The sequence below is a fragment of the Ceratosolen solmsi genome, unplaced genomic scaffold (genome assembly GCF_000503995.2).
Source record: "Ceratosolen solmsi marchali unplaced genomic scaffold, CerSol_1.0 scaffold5, whole genome shotgun sequence".
Lineage (NCBI taxonomy): Eukaryota > Metazoa > Arthropoda > Insecta > Hymenoptera > Agaonidae > Ceratosolen > Ceratosolen solmsi.
Window position 1 is genome coordinate 717,656 of NW_011948454.1, and position 25,851 is coordinate 743,506.

The window sequence follows — 25,851 nt, forward strand, 5'->3', positions numbered from 1 at the left end:
TTACAGATAAATTAATTAATATATTTCCACTATATTGTAGTCAGTTTAGTTAAATTACTATATAATTTTTATAAAAAGTTAATTTATAATAATTATGGAGAGTAAAAAAATATTATTTAATATTATTTAATATTTTTATAACATCTTTGAAAATAAATATCAAGTTATTTTATAATGTGTAACTAATACGTGTAATAAATTCTGCAATAATATTTATTATTACAGCAAATGTATTTTATTAATTATATATAATTCAAAGTACTTATATGTCAGCGTATAAATACTTTAAAAAAATTTTTGTAGTAAATATAATAGATGCATATAAATAAAACTGTACTGCTGCACATAGTGAAAATATTATCGATATAATATTAATTTATAAATGTAATTTCTTAATTACATACTTATTACAATTTATGAAACTATAAATATATATTGGTAACTTAAATTATTCAATAATAATATAATATTGATATTATAAAATATAAAACTAACATTTTACTATTTTATATGTTTAAAAAATAATTGTTATTATAATGTTACTTATTTTTAAATTAAAAATCATAATTTTTAGATAATTTTTTATAACTTACCTTAAAATTATCGTTGAAATTACTGTAATGGATTGATAAAAAATAAATTGATGTATATGGAAATACGTGATTATTTATTATAATTATATTTATATCACCGGACTTTGTGGTAAAGTAATTGTGTAAAGTGAACATATTTTTAATTACATGTGAATTGCATTTTTAATCTTTTAAAACATTTTAATCACTTCGTATTAGTACGGATTAATCCTTTGTTATTAGTATTATACTTAACACATATTTACATCAATCGCAACTTAGTAAATAATTGTAACATATTCTATATATACACACACATAATTCATACGTAAAAATATGCGTAGGCATGCATACGTAGACGCAATTGCATACGCACATTTATAGGGACAGCGAATAATAGTTTTCACGACATATTCATTGTCATTTATAATAATTTTGTACCGTAATAAAATTCTGATAAATTAATATATATGTATATATATATATATATATATATATATATTACATTTTGCACTAAAATAGTGTGTAAAATATTATTGAATGAAATACAAAATATTAAATATTTAAATATTCACTTTAAGCTAATTTCTTTGTTTAGAAATAGGATTCAGCTAATTAATAATATATAATATAAGTTTCTAATTAAAATTTCATCAGAATAATCAAAATATAATTACCAATGTATTTTTACAGGATGGTGCATACAGTAATTAATACAGATGATATGACTTTCTTCAGAACTTTATCGAACTTTTATTGAAATCTATTAACAAAATATATGGTTTATTAAGTATAAACAGATGTCAATTACATATTAATACGCATGCTAGTGTTGAATCTAAATATCCGAGAGCATTTTTAATATTTATTTTGCAGTTCATTATTTATTATATCTACAAGACGTTTTTGGAATTAACAAATAAGTTTCTTAACTAATTAACAGGGTGAATAATACAATATTACATTTTTGGATAAAAAATTTATGTACAACAACAACAATTATTATTATTATTATTATTATAAAAATTAATATATAATAATTGATTTCAAAATAAAAAATATTACATACTATTATCTTAAATAATGATATGCATTCCCAATAAAAAATAATATTAACAAAAGCTTGCGCATTGAAATCCTTTAAACTGATTTAAATTATTAAATTGTGATAACATATATAAATTTAATAGAGACAAGTAATTTTTAGTTTAATTTAAAAACATAATAATATCGATACAATTTACCATTTGTTATTAAATATTAAACATTAGCATTGATTATTCCACTGGCCAGAGTTTTAATCTTTTTCTTTTATTTAATAATCTATAAAAATCAATCAGATTTTTAGATTTCTATTTGTTTCTAAAAATGATTTTGGTAGAAATGGAAAAAATAGAGTACTGGATATTTAAGTAAGTTTGCGCTCATTTATATAATAGTACATAGTGGAGGGGATGAAGGCCATTATCATGAGGCGTTCATAAAATAAAACAAATGAAACTTTAGGTAAACTCCAAATCAGATTCGCCCTACCAGACAAGACCCTCGCTTTGTTGTATCTGATGAGATTCAGGAAAACCGCTAGTGCCACCTCCAGTCCCAGGACCGCCAGCATTGTTGTTTCCTGGTGGGTTACCTTGTCCTCCACCTATTAACAATATGGAAAAAGTGGATTATGTAATTAAACATTTATTTCATGAAGTAAATGCTTGTATTATGTTCCACATTCTGATTCAAAACAAATAAGAATATGATTAAATAAAACAATAATGTTTTATTGAACAATTGGAGAGACATAATATTTGATACATAATCAAATATAAACAATTGGTTTCATTTAAAGATACTCATTGATATGCCTACACTATATATTTTTATATTATTTTTGTAAATTTAGTATAAAATATACATTTATTCGATAATTTACCACCAGTGCGGGTACACTATTATTTTTAAAACTACTTGTAATCCAAATTTATTTACAAAATCATATACATTAAATACATTTAATAATATACATACAATACATTTATTCGTATAAAATATTCTGATACAAAGATAAAATCGACTAAACGTATTTATCATCTCTTTTTAATTATAAATCAATCTCATTAAGTTTATTTCAAATACGAACAATGATAAAAGATTTAATAAAATATTTATTGCTGAGAAATGATTCAACTTCTAAGGCCTCCAACTAAACGGGTGTATATAATTTATTATTTCTTGTACTCCAATGCATTATGTTGAGAGATACATTGAAAATTAATAACTAAATTAATGAATCAATAAAAAGCATGTTCTTGAATACAATTTCGGAAGAAGTAAATATACAAGTATAGGCATGCATATTTTTGTGCAAATGTCTCTAAATAATGACAAATTAAATACAAAATATTAGTATACAATTTAACAGGGAACATGAAGCGCATCAATGGCAGAATCATGAATTCATTTTTATAATTAATTATATCAATTTCATTAATATTGGGTTATAAGCATTTTTTCTTTCGTTACGACTTTTATATAATCCAAAAGTGTAAATACCATAGAGAAATTATATAAAATTCTTTTATTTGCCGTTTTGAATTGGATAGTTTCGAACTTATTGAAAAACACTTACCTCAGAACTTCGCTACAAAATTTCAATCCGCATAATGTAAAATTTTATAAGTAATCTAAAACTATAATGGACTATCGAAAAAACTGAATGTTTATAATTATTAGTTTATTAATTGAAATATTTAAAAAATATATTTAATAAATGTATACATTTTAATAATTTTCTTAAAATAAATTATTATGTAGTACTACGAATTTAAAACAAGAAATAATAATTTTTAATTCTTGTAAATACATTTTGTAAACATTATATTGTTTAAATTTAATGCATCCAGTTCTATGAAAATTTTATTTATATTGGTTTCGAGTTTATTATGGTACTTATCCAGGTAAGTTTATATGGTACTTACATACTGATATTATTAATTAGTCTAAATATTATAGTAATAGTATAGCAAAAATAGTAATTGTTAAAACATTTTATGTTTTTAATTAAAAAATAATAATACTCATTAATAAGGTAAGTAGCATAATTCAATTACAATTAAATGTAAAAGTGAATAGTGGAAATATAAATACTTTGATTTATTCAGAATATTATTTAATTGTACTTTAATCATTAATATAACCTAAAAAAAGAAATATTGTATATTATTATTTTTTTACACACATTAATTATTTTAGTTAATTCCTTTTCTAAAAGCTAAAGTTTTATAAGATCAGTTCAAACATAATATTACTTTTCATAAAAATAATTATTTAAATGAATAAAAATTAATTTTCATATAAAATGATGCCAACTCTAGGAATTATAAATTCTAATAAATTCTAAACTTTTTGAAATATTAAATATTTTGTATTTATAAATAGTAAAGTGCAAAGCTGCAAAAAATTTCTTTTTCTTTTAATAGCATCTAGAATAGAAATTCTCCAGTTAGTATAACTTTTCGGTAAAGTATAAGTCCATGTAATTTATATCTAAATTAATTTATATAATAACGTATTTTATAATCGATTATTATTATTACAGATTTTTAGAAAAGTGTTTAACACTTATATAACATCACTATTATGTAATACTTTCATTAAAATTATATTTTACTTAAAAATATAATATTTAAACGTGAAATTTTAATAGGTTTTTAGGAAACTTTTAAATATTAAAATAAGTTTATTTTATCATATATATAGAAATATTCAATAAAATAAAAATTCCATCATATTATATAATCTATAAAGGATTTAAAGTTTAAAACAATTTTTTATTGATGAAATTAAGTAAGCAAATGAATAATTTCTATATATATTCATTACTGTATCTACCATAAAAATATTTAAGCATGTTCAATAATTGTTTACCTTGATGATTGAATATTCATCAGTGATTGAATATTCTTAATTTACTTTACTGACGTTGATTATTTGATGATTAACTGGTGGTGTTCAAAACTTTGTATATTTATTTCTTACTTATCACCATAATAACATTGATTTTTTAATTTATATTTATAATCATTAGATATGTGAAAGATCTATCTTACTACATTTAGTCTTTTTAAAATAGTAATCCATATTATGAAAATTTTCATTCCGTAACAATTATAGGAAATCATTACACAGAATCTAATATTTCTTTAATCCAGTAGACTTAAGTTTTTAATCGGTTTAACTTACGTGTCTAAACTATACTCATATTTGAATCCAATATTAATACCACTAAGCTACATAGCTTAATTTAAATTTGATCATTGGAGCAGATATATCTACCTGAGGAAGTGCTATAGATGAGTAGTTTGGTTTAAGCTTCAAAGCTTTTTCCATAGTTTCTTCTTTTGTAATTGTGATTCTCATTTTAGGACATTTTTATATTTAAAACGTGTCTTCATTATTACGTGTCTTTTAATTTCAATCTTTTTAAGGAAGAAGACGTTTGTTCTTTATAATATTAGATTAGAAAGGTAACATTTTGACTAAAACGTATAGACCTCAGACAATTAAAATGAAAAAATAATAAATTAATTATAATTCAATATCAAAATAGCACCACAATTTTTTAGATAAAGGATGTTTAAAATAATAGAAATAAGTAAAATAGAAAAGTGTGATTTTTAATATTATCAGTATCATAAGAGAGTCACAAAACGCTATAAAATTAATAAAAATATTTTTAATTTATCATTTTATTGCACTATATATATATATATATATATAGTTTATATATATATATATATATATATATATATATATAGTTTATATATATATATATATATATATATATATATATAGTTTATATATATATATATATATATATATATATATATTTATATATATATATATATATATATATATATATTGTTTATCAAATTATTTATACTGACAATTACAATCTTAAAAGTAAAATTAATATTTAAAAAAATGTTCTAAAAGCAGAAACCAAAATAGAATACAAAAAGTGCAATATACCTGTAGGTGCTAGAAATTCAGCTGGACTATTGGTTGAAGGTACAGACGGTCCTTGACCAGGGGGCCCTGTTAAAAATTCGGGTGGTCCTGAACCGGCACCAGGTGGAGGATATTCACCTGCAACCGCTGCCGCTGCAGCCATACCAGCTATACTCGTTGGATCAAGACCTATTGTAAATACACCAATTATTTATACGCGAATTCTACAGTCTTGAATTACTATTACTATAGCGACTGCATACTCTTTCTCTCTCTCTCTCTCTCTCTCTCTCTCTCTCTCACTCGCTCACACACTCTATCATCTTTGCCCTATTATTTATTGTAGTTATTTACCTATCAGTCAAAAATATAACGAAAAAATTAAACTTAATAAAGATTAATAATCCAAGCATCAAGCGTTTTTGTAATTACAAAATTGATAAATATTGATTTATTTATACATAATTTGATTTGACTTTAAGAATAATCAAATCGAAAATTAAATAATATATCTGAATATTATACTGCTTTTTTAATTAGAAATATTTTTCATTTAGTGTTTATGTTTGAATTTTTATATATATTATTCTATATATATATTTCTATATGATTATTTGACAAATACATAAGCATAATAATAAAAAAATGGAATTAATAAGATCATATATATAAGAAGGTGATGATGAATGAGTCAAAAGCGTTTATAAACTCACCAGGATTGCCAGGACCACCGAAGGGTGGTCCATGAGGATGAGGTGGCGGATGCGCTCCAAAAAATTCGTGGTGAAAAGCAACTGGAGCTCCGTACCTAAAGTCAAATTTATCATCGAAGTAAGGAAAACCTGGCGGCGGTCCATCTTCGCCACCCAATCCACCATGGTTTATATTTAATGGAAAACCACGCATTTTACGCGAACCTCCAAAAAATGGGTTTCTACCCATCGAAGTCAATTGCTTTAGTCGACGTTCTTTGCTCCTCTTATTCTGAAACCAAACCTACAATAATCCTAAATGGTACTTTTCTATGCCATCTTTGTACATTATAAACAAAATATAACATAGCTACTCTAATAAATCGATTTTAAATAAGTTTTTAAAAATAAGGAAATGAATAATGAATTTAATGAAGAACCCCAATTATATTTATTGTAATAATAATAATTGTACTTTATGATTATACAGAAAATATTATTTAAATTATTGTTGAATTATTATCATGTTATTTGTGTAACGTGTATTAATTTGTTTAATACAGAATAAATAATAGAAAAACATAATACTTTAGATATATTAGAATATCATACATTAAAATTAAATTAAAAAAGTGTAATTTAAAAAAATCAATAATTTTTTAATTATAACTAGAAATTAAAAATAGATAAAATGATGTCATCGATGTATTTCTGCACAATAAATCACATTAGAAATTAATTAATGTATACAAAAATAATTTTATGAAAAATTAGATGTTGTAAAATAATATTCTATAGTTTTTTAAAGAGTTTGATCAAAATTTATTAAAATTCCACTGAACGTAATTGTAAATCGAAATACTACCAGAGATAATTATAAACATTTGGGCAAATAATAGTTCCTATAATATTTCATATTATGAAAATTTTCAAAGTAGCATTAAATTAAATTTAAGTTAAAATAAAATGTATATTTTAGATAGCGGGTCTTATAATTATTTTTATTTGATTGGCCGAATTTAATAGTTTATTATTAAATTGTTTATCATAAATTAATAAACTTATTTATAAAATTTGAACATCAAAGAGAAATTTTATTTCTTGAATACCACAGTAGTGCAAATATTCATAAATAAAATATAAATAAATCCAATACTTAAAAAATTTTGATTGATAAATAGTAAAATTTTATATGTATTTATTACTAATTTTGAACATAATCATATTTACTTAGCATTAGTATAAAATACAAAAGATTTAATCAAATTATTTTGTTTATAATTATAAATTATAATAAATATCGTATTTTTTATTATCAGTCAATTTTTAACTCAACTTTTTCGTACCTCACATTTAAATTTGAACTGTAAATTTTCTATGGTTATTTTCCAAAAGAATATTAACTTCATGATTTTGGTCACCTGTATTACTCGCATGGGCAAACCAGTCTCTTTAGCGAGCTGTTCGCGAATATGTCTCGTTGGCTTTGGCGTTTGTGAGAACGCTGTTTTTAAGATTTCTAGTTGCTTGGCCTTGATAGTTGTACGCGGTCCACGGCGCTTAGAGCCAGCACCACCGTCACCACTACCACCGCCTGCACCACCATCTGGACTCTTATTTTCGGTCTGACTATCCCTTGTTTCTGGGTCACCATCTAGTGAACCTATAAGCATTTTTTAATTCTTTCGAATATATATTTATACGCTTTCTATCGTATCTAATGAATAAAATAAACATAAACATAGATGAAAACAGCTGTAAAACATCACAAAAATAAATGCAGTCATTTGAAAAGATTTTTACAAATTTAATATTCGATTTCAGAAAAATATGTTGTATATTACTATTAATAATTAATCCGTTTATTAAAAGTAATATAATGACGTATATATAACAAATATAATTATCTATAAAATAAAAACAAATTACGTAAGTATGAAAAACATGATATGATAAATAATTTTGATTATTTGATGAATAATATAACAATTGAAAATCATAATATTGATAAATTTTCGTATATAACATCTCATTAGACAGCTCATTAAATTACTAATTGATAATTATTTTTAGAATTTTTATAGTATTTTCATTCAAATCGTTATATAATAATTAATTTAACTATAAAAAATTTTAATAATATATAAATATAATTTTAATTACACGAATATAATACAAATCCCATTTATTTATAATGCAACCGTTTAATTGAAGTATAATAAATGTTAACATATATTATTTATTAATGTATAGATATATATATATATTTTTTTTTTTTAAAGATTTTTATACATATAAAATTATTTATTATTTAGTCATATATTTACCTCTCTCTGTGTGTGTGTATATATATATATATATATGTGTGTGTGTGTGTGTGTGTGTGTGTGTGTGTGTGTGTGTGTGTACAGAATTCCTATTTTTCATACCTGTCCTCTTGTTCATCTTCCTATACTACACGTAACTGAGCCATAATGCAGATTAGCACAATGCAGATAGATAGTTGAAAAGAGGGGGAAATGGGTATATAAGTTTAGGTTATCGAATGTAATGAAAATTCTGATAAAATTATCATAGCTTTCCGATGAATATAGGATTTACGATAATCTATATTGTTGCTCAACTATATGTAGAATAAGTATAGAAAGATGAAGAACAGACCGGAATGAAAAAAATAATAGAGATATAAATTGGAAAGTAAAAGGTATTATTAATATTCAATTCATATTATGTACACACTAACTTTAAAAAATATCAATTAGCTTTATTTGTTTAATTGCAATAGTATACGGTATTCGGCTCGATAATTCACAGGTATTTTAAAGTTATTAATTTAATATTAAATATACTTAGTCTTTTTCTTAATAAATGTTAATTTATTACTATCTTATTTTAATTCCTACTATCTAATTTAATTATTCAATTTATTCTTTAGATTTATCAATTATCTATATCTAATTATTTAATTACAGATATGTTATTCTTCTAATTGTATGGGATTGTGTATATTTATAAATAGCAGTTTACAAAAATAATTAAAAAGTATTGGTATTATTTTTTAATTATTTCTGTATTATTACATATTAATTAATTACATATTAATATTATTACATAATAATGTATTATATATCGGATGCAAAAAATTATCTTATTTTAATTTTTATTTTATTCCTTACGACTATTAAATTTTTTTTTTGTAAAAGCCTTATTATTGTAAAAAATTTATTTAAAATATAAATAAATCTCTGTTTAATTAATTTTGATACATTCATGTATATATGGCATGATTATGATATGTTTATTAATATTTCTTTAAAATATTATATATGATTTCATAAACAAAATTAACATTATTTTATATATCAAAGTAAGTCTTTCGAAAACTTTCAAAGTATGAAATCATCATAAGTCAGTGAACCTATCATTAAAAATAAAAAAAATAGAAGAAATTTAAACGATAAGACACTTACCTTGATCTTCCGAGTCTTCTTGCTTACATGGATCACTGCTAAGAGGTAAATCACTTCCGGATCCAATAATTTGATCTGCTGGGCCACCTTGTCCTATATTATGGGCCACCAAATGTGACACAGCAACACTACTAGAATGCTGATGGCTGATGCTATTACTACTTTCCTCGTCTTCGTCCTCGGAACCCGAGCCCATTAAGGAGTCTCCGCCTACAATCGTTAACAAATTTATTGATATTCAAATTATTAATTATAATACTAGGTTATAAGAGATATCATAATTTTATGTAAAAATTATATTAAAAGACATGGTAAGTTTCATAAGATAAGTTAACCTTTTAACAAAATAAAAGCATTTTATTTATGTTTATAATCATAAATATAAATTTCACTTAATGCAATCAATTTAATATATTAAGTAACTAAATCATTGTTTTAATTTCATTGTTAGACGTCAATTTATTATCTTATATTATGTCTATATATTACCTTATATCAATATATTACCTTATATTCATTATTTTTTCCAAACTTATATCAATTATATTAATTAATCTTAGTATATTACAAATTGATTTCAAGAAATTTTGTACATTTATTTTAGATGCTTCTTCTGTATCATACCTACTTTCTCTTTACATAACTCTTACATCAATTTGTTTTAATATTTTATTTTATTCTTTATATCTACTTTAACTTATTCTATTTTAACTTATTCGTATTTTATTTTATCTATTATTTCTTCAACAATGTATTTTTTAGTTTCTTATCTTCTCATTCAAGTAATATTCTTATTTTTTCTACTTCTATATCTTTTCAATTTTCAAGTTCACTGTTCTTTGCAATATTAACATTTAATAATATGCTATATTTATTATTATTAAAAATCAGTAAATACTTTTAATAATACTTTTACAATTACTTTTTATAAATATAATTTTTTTAATGCCCTTTTTAAAATTATAGAATAAGTACATGTTCACTTTGATCACATACTATAATAAAAGAATCCATGTTTATAAAGAAAAACAATATTAGAAATTTTATTTATAAATATATAAGATAAAAGACTAAAAGTAATAGTCTACGTGAATGAAATAACACAATCCTCTTCAGAAATACGTTTGTGCATTTTTTAATTCAATTATTTATACAAGACAATATAATAATAATAATAATAATATGTATAATAATAGGAATTAAAATACATATACTTATACATGTAAATTTTTACATACATAGATGTAGAATTAAGTTTGCTATTTGTTAATTATTACACATTGGATTAGATTTTACTAATTATATTTCATCGGTATCAGATAGTCATGAAAATGACATTCAAAATTTGGCATTTTGAATATAATACAATATAACCGTATATTAAGGACAGATCAGACAAAAAACATTATCATATTTATATAAATCATTTTGTATAAAAGTCATTTTTATCATACGATAATTGTTTTGCAGGTGTCCTAGAAGAGTTTTTAATCTATATTCTACTAAAAATATTACGTGACTAAAATATGCTAATATAATGTTTTGAAAGACCCTTTTTTATTTTACTATGTTTCTTCGTAGAGTATAACGCCTTGCAATTATAAGATGGCATACGATAAGCAAAACCCATAATATAAAGTAACTTAAATTTTGGTTCCATCAGTAGAAAATAAACATCGGATGTACCCATCATAGTTTTTATTTGACGCATTCTACTTTTATTTTTATCTTTTACTCCCTTCTGATATATTATAATCAGGCTTATAGTTAAATACTAGGAATCACAAATCACTATTCATATCCGAAAAGTTTTATTTTTTTTATATTTTTTTCCTTTTGCGTTTTTACCTTTATTTTATTTTAAATCTATTTAGTATTATCGTAATATGCTGTATTTTTTATATTTGTTGATGTTTATAATTCACTTTCTACACAATTTTGCCATCAAACCAATTAATTTTTGCTTAAGGCTTTAATTATTTCAAAATATAATTAAATTCAGTATATATATATAATAATAGTAATAATATATAATAATATATATAATACATACATATATATATATATATATACAAAACAAAAAAATATATATATCAATATTTATTCAAAAGCCTAGCTTTAATTATGAAAAATTATTTAATAAATATATTCCACACAGTCAAAAATTAAATTTAAATCATCATATTATAGGTATCATTTATTTGTAATTTTTATAGATTTAATGTGTTATTTAGTACATTATATTAATATAATCTGTAATCATATTAATTTCGATAGATAAAGAACAAATTATAAACAATATAATTATAACTACACAATTATATTTTCAAAATAAGGGTAATAAACATAAATAATTGTATCCTCGCAACTACCTTTTATTTTAATTACTTCTAAGCTTTTTTATTTATATTATATTTTATTTTCCCATTCCATCCCTTTTGCGTTCTTCTCTCTTTAACTTGGTTCAAACTGAGAGAATTTCAACTTCTAGCGCGTTGAACTGTGACTCCCTCACCCATTGACTCTCGTCCCCTTTTTGCTATCACCCTGGCTGAAAAATGAACAAGAAAAGAAAAAAAAATAAGAGCTTTAATCTATCGCTATTATTTTTGAAACTACCTGTTTTGCGAACCAAAATTGATCACTATGTATAACGTCATATAGAGCAAACTTTATCCTTGAAAAAGTCTTTGTAATAATATATTATTAGAGTTTATTCAAGTTATATATCGATACTTATTTGTAACATAAATATTATTACAATATAAAATTTTGTCTTTTATAAATGAAAAATTAATAATTTCATTAAAATTATTACCAAAGGATTAAACTATTATCAAATCTTTTAAATAATGAGTGTATTTTTATTATTTTTATACAATCTTATTACTGATATTAATATTTAAATAATATTGATTGATCAATTTTCCAATTGATTAATTATCAAAAAAATGTTTAAAATTTCAGAAAACTTCATATATTGTGTATCTAAAATTAGTTTAAAACTATTGTTTATTTTCCATAATTTAATAATCTCTCTGCTACCGTTTTATTAAATTATATACTAGGATTTTATTTATATATATTATAATATTTTTATTTTATTTATATATATATAATTTCATCGTGACTGAAAAGTAAAACAATATCTACTATAATGTTCGGTTTTACTCAATAAAATAAAATTGAGATTAGGTCTTCGGCAGTTTTAGAAATTGAGTATTAATTTCTAAATGACAGTATAATTATAATAATATTACGTAAATTTAACATAAAAAAAAGATGTCGAGAAATATTCATTTATTGGTGTTCAAAATAGAATAATAGAATATATAAAAAGCTAAAATACCATGACGTCCGTGTATATGATGACCAATGGGCAAGGTTTTCCCCGAAAGATAATCATCCTTGCATATAAAGGTGTTGTCATCTAATACATAAAGTTCTTCGCCGGTACTCATCTGCTTTCGACAAACCAAACAGGTGAAACAATTCAGATGGAAAACCTTATCTCGCGCTTTTCGTACTAAATCCGATGGATTAATACCTTGCGAGCAGCCACCGCATTTTGTTCCATAACGTCTAAAATGATAACAATATAAAAATATATAATATTGCCTTTAAAGTTTCATTTTATTAATTATTTTAACGTTGGGTTGATAAATTAAGAATACTAATTGAAACTGTAGTTATAAAACTTAGTTAAAATGTAATACATGTTCAAAGCAAAATATTTATTTAACTTTCATTGAATATTATAAAATTTTTACGAAACTATTTTATAATAACAATAATAATGTAAAATATATTATATTTAAATAATATATTAATATAATGCATCAAATATATGAAAAAATACTTTATAATATATTGTATACTTTATAATATATTTTATACTATCTATTTGACAATTTTTGTTATTATTAAACTTTTTAGAATTATAGATAGTAATGTGACATAAATATTAATAAAAAAGATATAATTTGTATATATTTATTTCAAAAAAGGAAAATTATTAATAATATAAAAATGAATATAAAAAATGATCTGTTCATTTTATTAATTAATAATTTCAAGAACAGCGATATTTACTTAAAATTATAGGTTGAAATCAATTAATATAAATATCAATAAATATAAATTGAATATCAGATTTGTACTTGTTTTGTTTTATTGTATCACATCAAGTTTTTCAAGAAATAGATAACAACTTAGAAAAAGAAAGATTTCAGAGACTTGTACAATCCTTAATCATAATTAACATCTAAAAAATGTATAAATTTTTCTAGTATAATTTCATAACAATGTAATAAATTATGTCATTTAAATAATAAAATTTAGATTAAAAGAATTGTTATTTTCAATGAATTCAAGCATAATTAAATATAAATAATTAATTTTTTTATGAGAGATATTTAATTTCAATAAATCCAATGTGCAATTTTTACTTAATTTTATCAATTTTATGTTTATATATTACTTGATTTCCTTATTTTCTTATTTACTTTATTTATTACTTGATTTTTGTTTTTATGTTATACGTCTAAGTAAGTTGGTTATTATAATGAAATTTAAAACATTTACATAATTCATTTCAATATTTTAGGGCATAAATAACAAATTAAAAAATATATTATTATTTAACATACAGTTTGAGTGATACATTTATTTGACTGAGAATGTTAACATAAAAGAAATTAATGATCTGAGTTTTTGACTATCATCCATATTTTATTTATTCTATGACATTATTTTTTAATACTTCATAAGATTTCGTAAGATTCGCAAACATGATCTTTTTTATTTTAAATTACAAAATTTTTGAGATCAAAATATCTTGCCTGATACATGATTGTATATAATTTAGATCATAATTATAATGTGATGTCCTTAAATTACTTAATAATATTTTGATATATATTTGTAATATATAGATATCATCAACTACTGTAAAAGTGTTACCATGAATAGTAATGATACTATAAGTAGTAAGAATATTATATTCGTGTTAAGTTTGGAAAATAATTTTCTAAAGTATTTTAATATATACTGCAAAATATTTTTATACAAAAGCGGTTTTTTATTTGTCAATTCATACATCTTTTAATTAATGAAAGAGGAGTAATCTCTAAAATCTGATATCGTTGATAAGATTTCAATTTTTGTTTAAGTCATACACACAAGCAAAATTTAACTTGAAAATAAAATAAAAGAGAGAAAGAGAGAAAGAGAGAGAGAGATACAGAGAACTTGTATACAAGAATAAAAAATATATACATTCTAAGAAGGGAACCCTTCGCCGTCACGCCCAACAACTGTGAGAACCGAGTGAGCGTCACGGCACATTAGTAATATTTCCACTTTCGAGTTTTGAACTTTCTCGCTTCGTTTAACATGTCTCTGTATCTCGTTCCTATGCCCCTCTTTAACTCATACTGCTTTTTGCATTGTATGTTTATATGTCTGTGTATTAGATTATCATACAAAAGAAAAGAATAGTCAAGCTAGATGATGATTCCAATGATTGGCTTGATTCTCCCTATGAATCTGTCAAAAGACCTGTTAAATTTACAACACTTATGCATCAGTTATTTTTTCAATTAAAGGTATATAAATGATGATATATACAAATTAATATTTATAAAAAAATTTAGTGTTATAGCTTATTAATGTTTTAAATTCAAATGAATAGGAAACCATATTTATTTATATTAAACAGTTGTATTCTGAATTTATATTTTGTAAGCATTAGAACATCTGGTATTATTTTATAAATGTATAAAAATTAACATTACATGTACTTAGAATTAAATATATATAACATAAAATTTATACATTTTTAAAAGTTAAACTATATTACATTTTGTTATCATAATATATGAATTTAATATGTGAAGATTGGTTTAAAATGGAATCATAACTTTCCATTTGCATCTTTATTATCTAAATTATATCTAAAATAAAAATTAGAATAATTTATATAAACCAAAAAACAATTATATTTTTTAAATATTTCCATAATTCTAACAAAATCAATCTACTCTTAGAGAAACATGCGCTATGGAAAGTGCATTGTTGATTTATTTATCTATAATTAGCAATAAAAATAAAATATGTTTATTAATTAATATTAATAATTTTATATTAGTTTATTTGTATTTAATAACATTTTTAGGATTATGTAATGACTAATATAAAATTAAACAGCTTACCTATTCCTGTTTTATACTAAATTATGTACTTTCATACATGCATTTGTAAGAAGAAATTGTTGCAAATAAATAATATATAGAATATACTAATAATTAAATAAATTCTATATTTGAATTAATATTAATTCTAATATATAGTTATATTTTCTAATATAAGAAGGTTTCAAACTAAGTATTTTCTTTTTAAAAAGGTAGATATGTAGAATGATTAATGCTATTTTAATACTAAATATTTAAATACTATTTAAATGCATATGATAAAACTATTAAATGACTTAAAATTCTACCATTCGAGTTGTAATTAGATATTTGCAAAATGAAAATAGTATCAGTTCTCCAAATTCTATTGATATCTTTTAAGTTTAATGGATGCAAAGAGTATATAACATAGAAGATTCATTATTACTCGCGATGAGCGTGATACAAGCGTAAAATTAAATTATTTCCTGGAAATTATTTGCTATGATCTTTTATTTTTTAGGTTTTATTATAAGGTTTTTTTATATAATCTTATATTAACTTAAATTTTCAAACAAAACATAAGCTTTTAAAACAATTAATTTTAAACTTCATAATATATGTTGTCCGCAACACCTTCTACTTCTGATAAAAAAATTGTTATATAAATTGCGTATTCAATTGTTTATTAAATATTTAATAAATACCTTATAACATTTTTAATCCATATAAATAGCAATATATATATATATTATTACATTGTCTTATATAAATCCTCAATGTATACATCTTAATATAAATCCTAATATTCTTAATAATAATTTGCAAATGAACTTGAAATTCTATTTCAAGATATAATATGTATCATGGTTAACAATTTTAGGTTGATACATGCATCCGTTGAATATATTTTCATAATATGATAAAGTAGTTATAATAAACTTTATTATAATACTTTATTATATATAATTATAAATACTTTATTAAAAATCAATTTAAAGTACAGTATGATAGCTATTATTAAAAAGCATTATCATAAATTTGAGTTAAACTAGTATAACACTTTCAAAATTTAAATATAATATAATAGAATTATATAAAAAAAATTATAAATTACAAATTAATGGAAAAAAGAGAATCTTTTTTATCTTTAGAATATTTTTGTAATTAAGTGCACTATCAAACAACCGCGATGAGTCTATTTGAAACAATCTAGAATGCAGTATCGAGTTCTCCAGTTTAACTTATATAAAAAAAACACCTTTCATTTAATCCAACGATCATTCACATCATTTCTTCGACTTTAATATAAGCTGCGCTTAAATCAATAAACTATTATAAATATAAACGTAAATTAATTATTATTAATTATTAAAATAAATACATTAAATATTACATTTTGTATACATGCGTATTGTTATATTCAACCAATATAATTTTAGTTGATTCACTTTAGTTAACAACTAATCATAAATTAGTATTGACTTGTCTTTTTATTACTTTTTTTCTAAAGCATTTATTCGTACTCTTTCTTTCTCTCTCTCTCTCTCTCTCTCTCTCTCTCTCCTTAATTATTCTATATAATTAATTCCCTTACTCTATCTTTCTCTTTTTTTCTATTTTTATTATTTAAGAACAGTGTTGGATAATCCATATAACATCTAAATCTATTTTGCTTACCTGCCTGCTATATTCTGTGATACCCTCTTAAAATTATATTGAATATGTATTTCACAAGGATTCGTAACATCATGTAACTAGACTTTGATTACCACTCATATCTAATATTGTTAACATACTTTGGATAGTGGAAGACAATATTATAGAAAACCATGATAATAACACATTTAGTCGGCAACTAAAGGATGAAAAGGTGACAATACCGGAAAATTTAATTTATTTCAACAGTGATTATTTAAGTAAGTAAGTACCTTTGAATTTATCAGTTAAAAAATTTTGTAAATATTTTATAATAATTTTATTCTCCACTGTTCTTATTTAATATGAAAGTTACTTCGAATCATTCTTTTCCAAATAAGATTTTATTTTATTTTTCCAGCTTTCTCAGTTAGCACTGCATAAACTAAGAATGTATGTTACTGTATTTTTTGAGCTCGCTATTAATCATAGCTTATCCAAATTTACATTCATAAGTTTTTCGTCAATGATTGTCACATAAAAAAGACAGAAGTTTTTCCGTTTAATAATATATTAGTACGAGTACTTGCATTTCACGTGTTACTGTTGTGTTTTACCAATGCATCATAATTGCTATTACCGCCGTTTTCATCTTCTTTGATATGACAAATAAGATTCAGGCTGAACTTTTTCTTTTATCACAATATTATCACAATCATATCACTCATTGCATATGAGCTCTTGAAATATTAACTCAGAATATGCGAAACCGCATTACAATATCAAATCATATTACTTAAAATCTGAAAGTTTTGTAAAATAAACGGCTGTAATTCAAATAGAAAACCATTGTTCATATTAATATCAGATCCGAAAATTATGTGAATAATATAATGCTCTTAATAGTAAAGTAATATGCTTATAAAGAGATAAAAAAATAATCCTAGACAAAAATACTTCAAATATATTACAATATTCTCTAATATGGTTAGTAAGAATGATAGTAATTTACTTAAAAATATACTCATCCCGTTGATTGTTATTTTGTTAGTTCCAAGTTTCATATATTCGTTTGGAATTATAATATAAAGCTTTCGACAATTTTATTAAAATCTATTTAGCACGCTTCATGAAATAAATATAGTAAAAAATATTTTGACTTTTAAAACAAAAAAATACAAACATTTTATATCAATAATTTGATACCAACTGCAATTTACTTAGGCAAAAGAAGAATTATTATAATGAAAATATAATTCTTTTCATAAAAATATTGACAATAATAAAATATTATGCAATACTATAATAAACATACTAAATTTATTATTTAAAGATTTTTTTAGTAATATTTGCATTTGACTTCTAATTTGAATGCAGTTTAGAATTTTAGAATTACATATTGCATTGTTATATATATCTTTATTTATGTATGTATTTTTTCTTTCTCAATAGTACTGTTAAACAATATATGTCAATAATATACTAAATAATTTAAAAATATAATATTTAAAAAAATTACTTCACTTGCTTGTGAAATGCTTCACAAGTTAAACTAACAGAAGGAATTTTTTATGTACATGACTCACATTTCATATTTGTTCAATCTTGTGTGAGAGTCCATGTACTACACTACATCATAATGAACTATTCACGTTTTCATGCGTTTTTAATAGCACATAACTGATCAATTTATTTCATATTATAACTATAGTGAATATACTTTCAAATATATTATTTCAAAAAAAGGCAAAATAATTTATAATCCTATTAAAGTTTGTACTATTAAATATTTGTACATTTATTAAATATATATATTATTAATTTTATTTATTTACGTATATTTAAATTACTTATAAGCAAATGAAATTGTATTTTTTACATAAAAATATGTACGAATTGTGTTGGTTTATAATATATTATACGCTATTATGAGTAAATAATGTATTTAGATTTTAAAAGATTATAGTTTAATAACGTTTAATGGATTCTTTTATAACATACAATAATATTTTTCTATATTTAATTTTATATTAAATATATAATCACATACACTATATATAACTTTCTTTGACATTCTAATAGGATTATTTAAAGAATATATTCGAAAATTATTGCAATAAGTGAATAAAATTTATTATATTGAATAGGTAAATAGAAATTTATCAGTATTGAATAATACAAACTTATAATGATATTACATTGATAAATTATTTAAGTAATGTAAAGTTTTAATTTAGTCAATTGTATTCGAAACAAATAAAAATTTAATAAAATGTATTGTTTTTTATTATATTTATCACACTTTTTATACAAAATCGCATCTAAAGGACATTTGAATAATAATGTTATAAAGAGAAAGTGGAAAAATACTATTTGATCTATAATCAAATGTATTACTGAACTTACTTAAAGAAATCATTTCTGCAAAAGAGTTTGGCTTCCCTGGAGAAACATTTTTCTTGCAAGGGATTCCTACAATCGCAACAGCGTACGCAATCTGCATGCCAAGCTCGATCCAATACGTTAAATAAAAATTTATCCATAATCGGTTTGTCGCATCCTGCACATGACAAGAGCATCGCCAAACCACACCTCCCTGAAAATGCAAAGTAATTGAACCTTTTGATATCTATATTTTATCGATTTTGTTTGATTTTTCTGTCATTAGTTTTCTATGTTAGATTTTTTAATTGCTATTTTACAAATAACAAACTTTATTTATTTCAAAACAAAACAATTTGAATTTAAGAATTATAATTTTAAATAAATAATAAATTTATAATTGTTTTCGATTTCACTTGTGACGTGTTATTGTTTGCTATTTCTAATGAAATAAATTAAATGTAATTGAAATAAATAAGTGCATTTATAGATTTATTACAATTATTATTCCATAATAAAGATTGAATACTAATTTTAAAAATATTAATTTAACATTTTTTCTTATATTTGGTTTAATATAAATATAAAAATTGATTAGAATTTATCTGAATTAAACAAATAATTATATTCATATAAAAGTACTCAATTATTGCCAAATTAAAATAAGTATTTAATTAAGTAATAATACTATCAATTAAGTTTCAGTGCACATTTAATATTTTAGAATATAATTGCTACTTATTATTTATATGTAGAAATATATATAAAAAATATATTTCAATATAAAGTTTTAATGCGTAAAGAAATTAATGCATTTATTTAATTAATTACACTTTTAATTGTTAAGAAGGTTTCGTGCGTATAATTCTTTGGTCACATAGTTGTTTGTAAAATAATAAAAATCTTTCGTACTTCAAAAATCTATTATACTTTAAATAAAAAATGCTATTCATCATTATAATTGAGTAATTCCAAGCTACTTTAAATATATGCTTATAATATCATTAAATTGTTTACACAACTCTATTATATTTTATAATTATTTAAACATTAAAAAAAGTATCTGAATAACTTAAAACTTTAAAATCTTTTCTTCTTAATTACAATGATTATATAAATTTTTGTTATTAAATACTAGTAATTAAAAATTAATTGGATTAGTAATTAATAAAGAAATTATTAGGCACATTTTAAGAAAATAACAATTTCAAGAATATATCGACAATACAATAAATATAAATTAATTTGCGGTGTAGATATTTAAAAAAAAACGAAATAATATATGTACATATATAACAACGCAAGCCAACTAAATGTATAGCTACATCTAACTCCAAATATATTTATAATTTGTATATTGTACTTTATAATACTCAATGTAAAGAATAAATTGTTGTAAATAAAAAATGAACTGTTGAAGTTACGTACAGACGAAAAAAACTTAAATTCAACTTAAATTATATTTAAAACTATCACACATATAATAATATATTAATTTTAATATATAAGATGCAAGTATTTTACTATGAAAAAAATAATAATTCATACGAAAAACTATTTATACATTCGTGATATATTTTACCAAACAAATGTATTAACATATGAGTAATATAATTTTAAAGTATTAATGTCAGAGCTTATATGTAATATTATAATAATCAGTTTAGACTTATTAATTCTTTATTATTTAATTTGTAGAATTATTTATTATATTATTAATATTTATTATATTAATTTATGAAACAATAGGTATCAGTTGTAAAGCATTTTACACTTTATATCACAATTCAGTTTGAAAAAGAATTATGAATATATATTAATTGTTACAAAAATATAAACTAAAAGTTATTACGTTTTTCATTATTTTATAGAAAAAAAAACATTAAAATCCTAGTACAATGTAAGTTTTTTTTAATCTTTTATTTATTATATTCTTTACGTTGATTATATATTACGATGAATAATATCTGAATACCGTATAATAATATTAGAAAGATAAAATATACAACCTATTGGAAACAATATTTTTCTTAAGATAGATTAGAAGACAAAAGTATACATTAATATTAGATTTTAAATTGGCATAAAAAAAAAATTTTTTTGACTAGTTTAATTAATTCATTATATAAATTAAAAAATGTATAAAGTACAAAATTTCATTTATCTTAAATTCTATATTGTTATGTGGTTATACATAAATTATATTGATTATATATTTTGAATCTAATGCTTAAAAAATATTTATTGTAATTTTTAAATACTTTGTAATTGTAAATTATAGTAAATAGTAGTGGGGAAATGCATGATATATCTAAGAAGTTTAAAATAGTTGAAATGTTCATAATTTTGTGGTACTATTTAAGTAATAAACAACAACAACAGCAACAACAATCATTATAATAATATGTTTTATTTATTATTATTTTTATAGACACTTTAATATTGTTAAACAACCAAAACTTTGTTTTGTAGACAAAAATTTATATATGTGCTGTTATGTGTATATTGATGCATGTGAATGAAATTTGTCGATCCTTATAATCGTATAAGTATATATATTATGCAAGCCCACTATCGTTCAATTACATAGTCTAGTAATATAAATATCCGAAGACTGACCGTTTTAGTATAATAATGAAAGTATAATTGCTGCATTCAAGATTTTGTATTTTAAATATATTTACAAACAAAACAATATAGTTTTTTATTTTAATTAGAATTGTATTAGATAAGCATATATTTTTGTCCACAGAATTTCAAGTAAGTAATTTACATAGAATCATTTATTATCCTGTTTAAAAATATGTATAGAACTAAAAACCATGTATTTTCAAATATTTTATATATAAATATTATAATGTACGTATATATTTTAAATACTTCAATTGAACTATTATTATTTGTAAATGTATGAAAATAATTATAAATTTAATATTTTATCTATAATAATATATTTTTAATTTTATTTTGTATAAACAAGTATGCTGTAGTTGTTTGAGAATACAAAAAGTTTTATTTTTGTTTAAATTCTATTAATTTATTCTATTTTTATTTAATGTTATTTTATTACATTTAGTACATTAAAAATAATATAATTATTACTCATAATACATTATATTTACTAAAATATATTATATAATTATAATATTTTTTTTTTCTATGAATATAACATTCATTTCGAGAATTATTATTATCTAATTTTCTTTTATTTGCTTTATAGGTATTAGAATAAAAAAATCTTTTAAAATTAAAAAATTTATAACATAATATATATTATTTTATAGTATTATAAATAATATTTATACTTGTATTTTTAATATTTTGAACAATGTACATTCTTTATTTTTATTGAAAATTAATTTCTTTGTAAAAATATATACTATAAACCCAAGTATAATAAGCATTTAATTATTGTAAATTCTTATTTTATATTTCATTTAATAACTAAATTATAATATAATTAAAGAACATTATAATTGAAAATTAAAAATTATCTATTTTAATATTTTATAACTAATATTATTTAAATAGATTCCTACTTGATTAAAATTAAAATTTATGCTATATTATAATATATCTCGTATGTATTATAGGTAATATTATTGTAGGTAGTAGTTCTATATTATATAGCTAAATAATTTTAGGAACATTATTTCACCCTTAAAGCATTAAATTTTGAAATTAATTTAAGTTTAATATTCAGTTTAAATAAAATTAATAGAATTTGCAAGATAAGTTATTCTTACGTAAAATATACACATTGATATTACAAAACGAGTTGCATGTTCGAACTAATATCCAATTATTATATCAATCGAATAGATCAATAACTTTTAGATCAATTCAAAATTTGGTAAACAATAAATAAGTAAGTATTGAAGTAATCGCTTCTTACAATTAAGTTTTATAATAAATAATATTTAAAAGAAAAAGAAATATTAGTTATAAAATATATTGTTTAGTTCTTTTCTTTGTATTAAATTGCTAATACAATAAACATTTATTCATTTTCACCATAAAATTTGTTAAAATCCTTGTTTTTTTTTATATAATCACCAACCCATATATAAAATAAAATTACGGTTTACCATTAAAAATTATTAAAATATTAAAATATATAAATAAATATTATCAATATAATGAAAAATAAAAATAATTATATTATATTTAAATTAAAAAAATATATATTTTATAGAATAATCTATATGACTAAAATGATTGAAAATGTTAGATAGAAAATTTTTTGTTATAATTAACACAATAAAACGACTGAGACTAAATTATAAATCAAAGAAATATAAAAATGGAAATGGTGAAAAAATATAAAAATTAAACAAACGAACATTCACAAGGGATAGTTTGTGCTTACCTATGCCTATGTTGTGAGCTTGTGTCACTGGCAGGGGAGCGCAGCACGAAGTCCCGAGAGTCGCGACCCTTATCCGGGGGGCGCTTTGCGCGACCCCCCCAGGGGCCGCAACCCCGGGCCCTTGGGCCCCGTAACCCTCCACCTCCCCAGCCGCAGCCGTAATGCTAACCCCCACCACTGTCACTGCTGCTCCTTCAATAGGTCCAGCCTCTGTAAGCCCGTACCTACTGAACGACCCCAAGGGCCCCAGCGCTGACACCGACCTCTACCAAGCACCCCCAGACACTTTTCTCACAATTCTTTTTTTCTCTTTTTTTTCTCTTTTAAACTTTCTATCTCTTCTTCACACACTTATAAACGTAAACTCACTTTTGTTGCCGTCTATCCTCCCGCCACTTGATCTTTGATCACCACGTGGTACTGCGATTACGACGACGCAAGCCGTCGAAGCAGCCGTCAGTCGTAACTCGAGCATTCGATCTTCTTAGTTTATAACACGACGTAAACGAATTCTGCCATAATATATCTAGTTCTCTCTTATAAGGAAAGTGTTAATATTTGAATTATATTACAGCTACAGCTTTTGTCTTAAATGTGCAATAATTGTAAAAATAATGCTTCTTTATTGTTGTAACACTTTCATAAATCTTACAAACACTACGAATATAACAATGAGCAAGCATGAATGAAAATTTTCTATCCTTAAACGCTTTTTTTTTACTCGAGTTGCCTAGTATTTAAGCCCGAACTGCTTGCCAAGAGTTCGCCAACTAACTGGCTGGCTATACCTGCGATCGGGTTTGCCGTCATTGCCACTATGCTCCTCGTAGGCTAGGCACGCCCCACAAGACACAGTGATTCTTGCATAAATTTTCTATTGGTTGATACTGTTATAAAAGGCGGATCTAACCCCCGCCCTAGGTAGATATGGCTGCCACACTCTTTACTGTGGAGAGGGAATAAGCCTAGTTGTCTCGACGAACAGTAGCTTCAGCAAAGCTCATCAGTACGCTCGATTTATAAGATGACTTACATTTACCTGGTGTACAACGTCTTAATTCTTAGAAGTAGCTTGTATAATTTAATGAAAATACCCAGATTTCAACATGCTATGAAATTCACAGAACTAATGAAGTTTTGTATAAATAAAAAATCAAATATGCAATGTTGTGCCCTGTGTTTTTGTCGAAATTTATCGAATTGAAAAATTTTTACCAATGATTTTATCCAAATGATTATGAATATATAAAAAAAAATTATTTATTCAGTACATTGAATTCTTTTCATAAAACATATTTACGTATTTTTGTATTTCAATTTAAAGAAAAATTAAATACTTATTATAATATAAGTTTCCATGTTTTATTTACTTAAAAAATACTTTATAAATCCAACTTATAAGATAAAATGGTAATACAAATAAAACTTTAATAATATGCTCTTAATATGTAACGCCAATAAAATGTTATATATCGCTAATATTTATATATTATACAAAATACTGTATCGTAAATTAAAAAATATAAAATATATTCCTTGGCACTTCGATGTTTA

At 22.3% G+C, this 25,851-nt stretch overlaps 1 protein-coding gene across 2 annotated transcripts; it reads right to left on the reverse strand.

The window, feature by feature from the left end:
* Window positions 1-1,908: 1,908 nt before the first annotated feature.
* On the reverse strand, window positions 1,909-25,057 carry Lim1 (LIM homeobox 1). 2 transcript variants are annotated; one of them, XM_011505272.1, is made up of 8 exons: window positions 24,298-25,057; window positions 19,953-20,142; window positions 13,088-13,320; window positions 9,739-9,948; window positions 7,690-7,931; window positions 6,290-6,560; window positions 5,598-5,765; window positions 1,909-2,220 (listed from the first exon to the last, which is right to left on the reverse strand). In XM_011505272.1, exons 2-8 carry the CDS (start codon window positions 20,123-20,125, stop codon window positions 2,102-2,104), a joined length of 1,416 nt encoding a protein of 471 aa, XP_011503574.1. In that variant the 5' UTR covers window positions 20,126-20,142; window positions 24,298-25,057; the 3' UTR covers window positions 1,909-2,101. The 2 variants fall into 2 exon arrangements, with proteins under 2 accessions (XP_011503574.1, XP_011503573.1); XM_011505271.1 differs by having other exon boundaries at window positions 6,290-6,572.
* Between the last annotated feature and the right edge of the window lie 794 nt (window positions 25,058-25,851).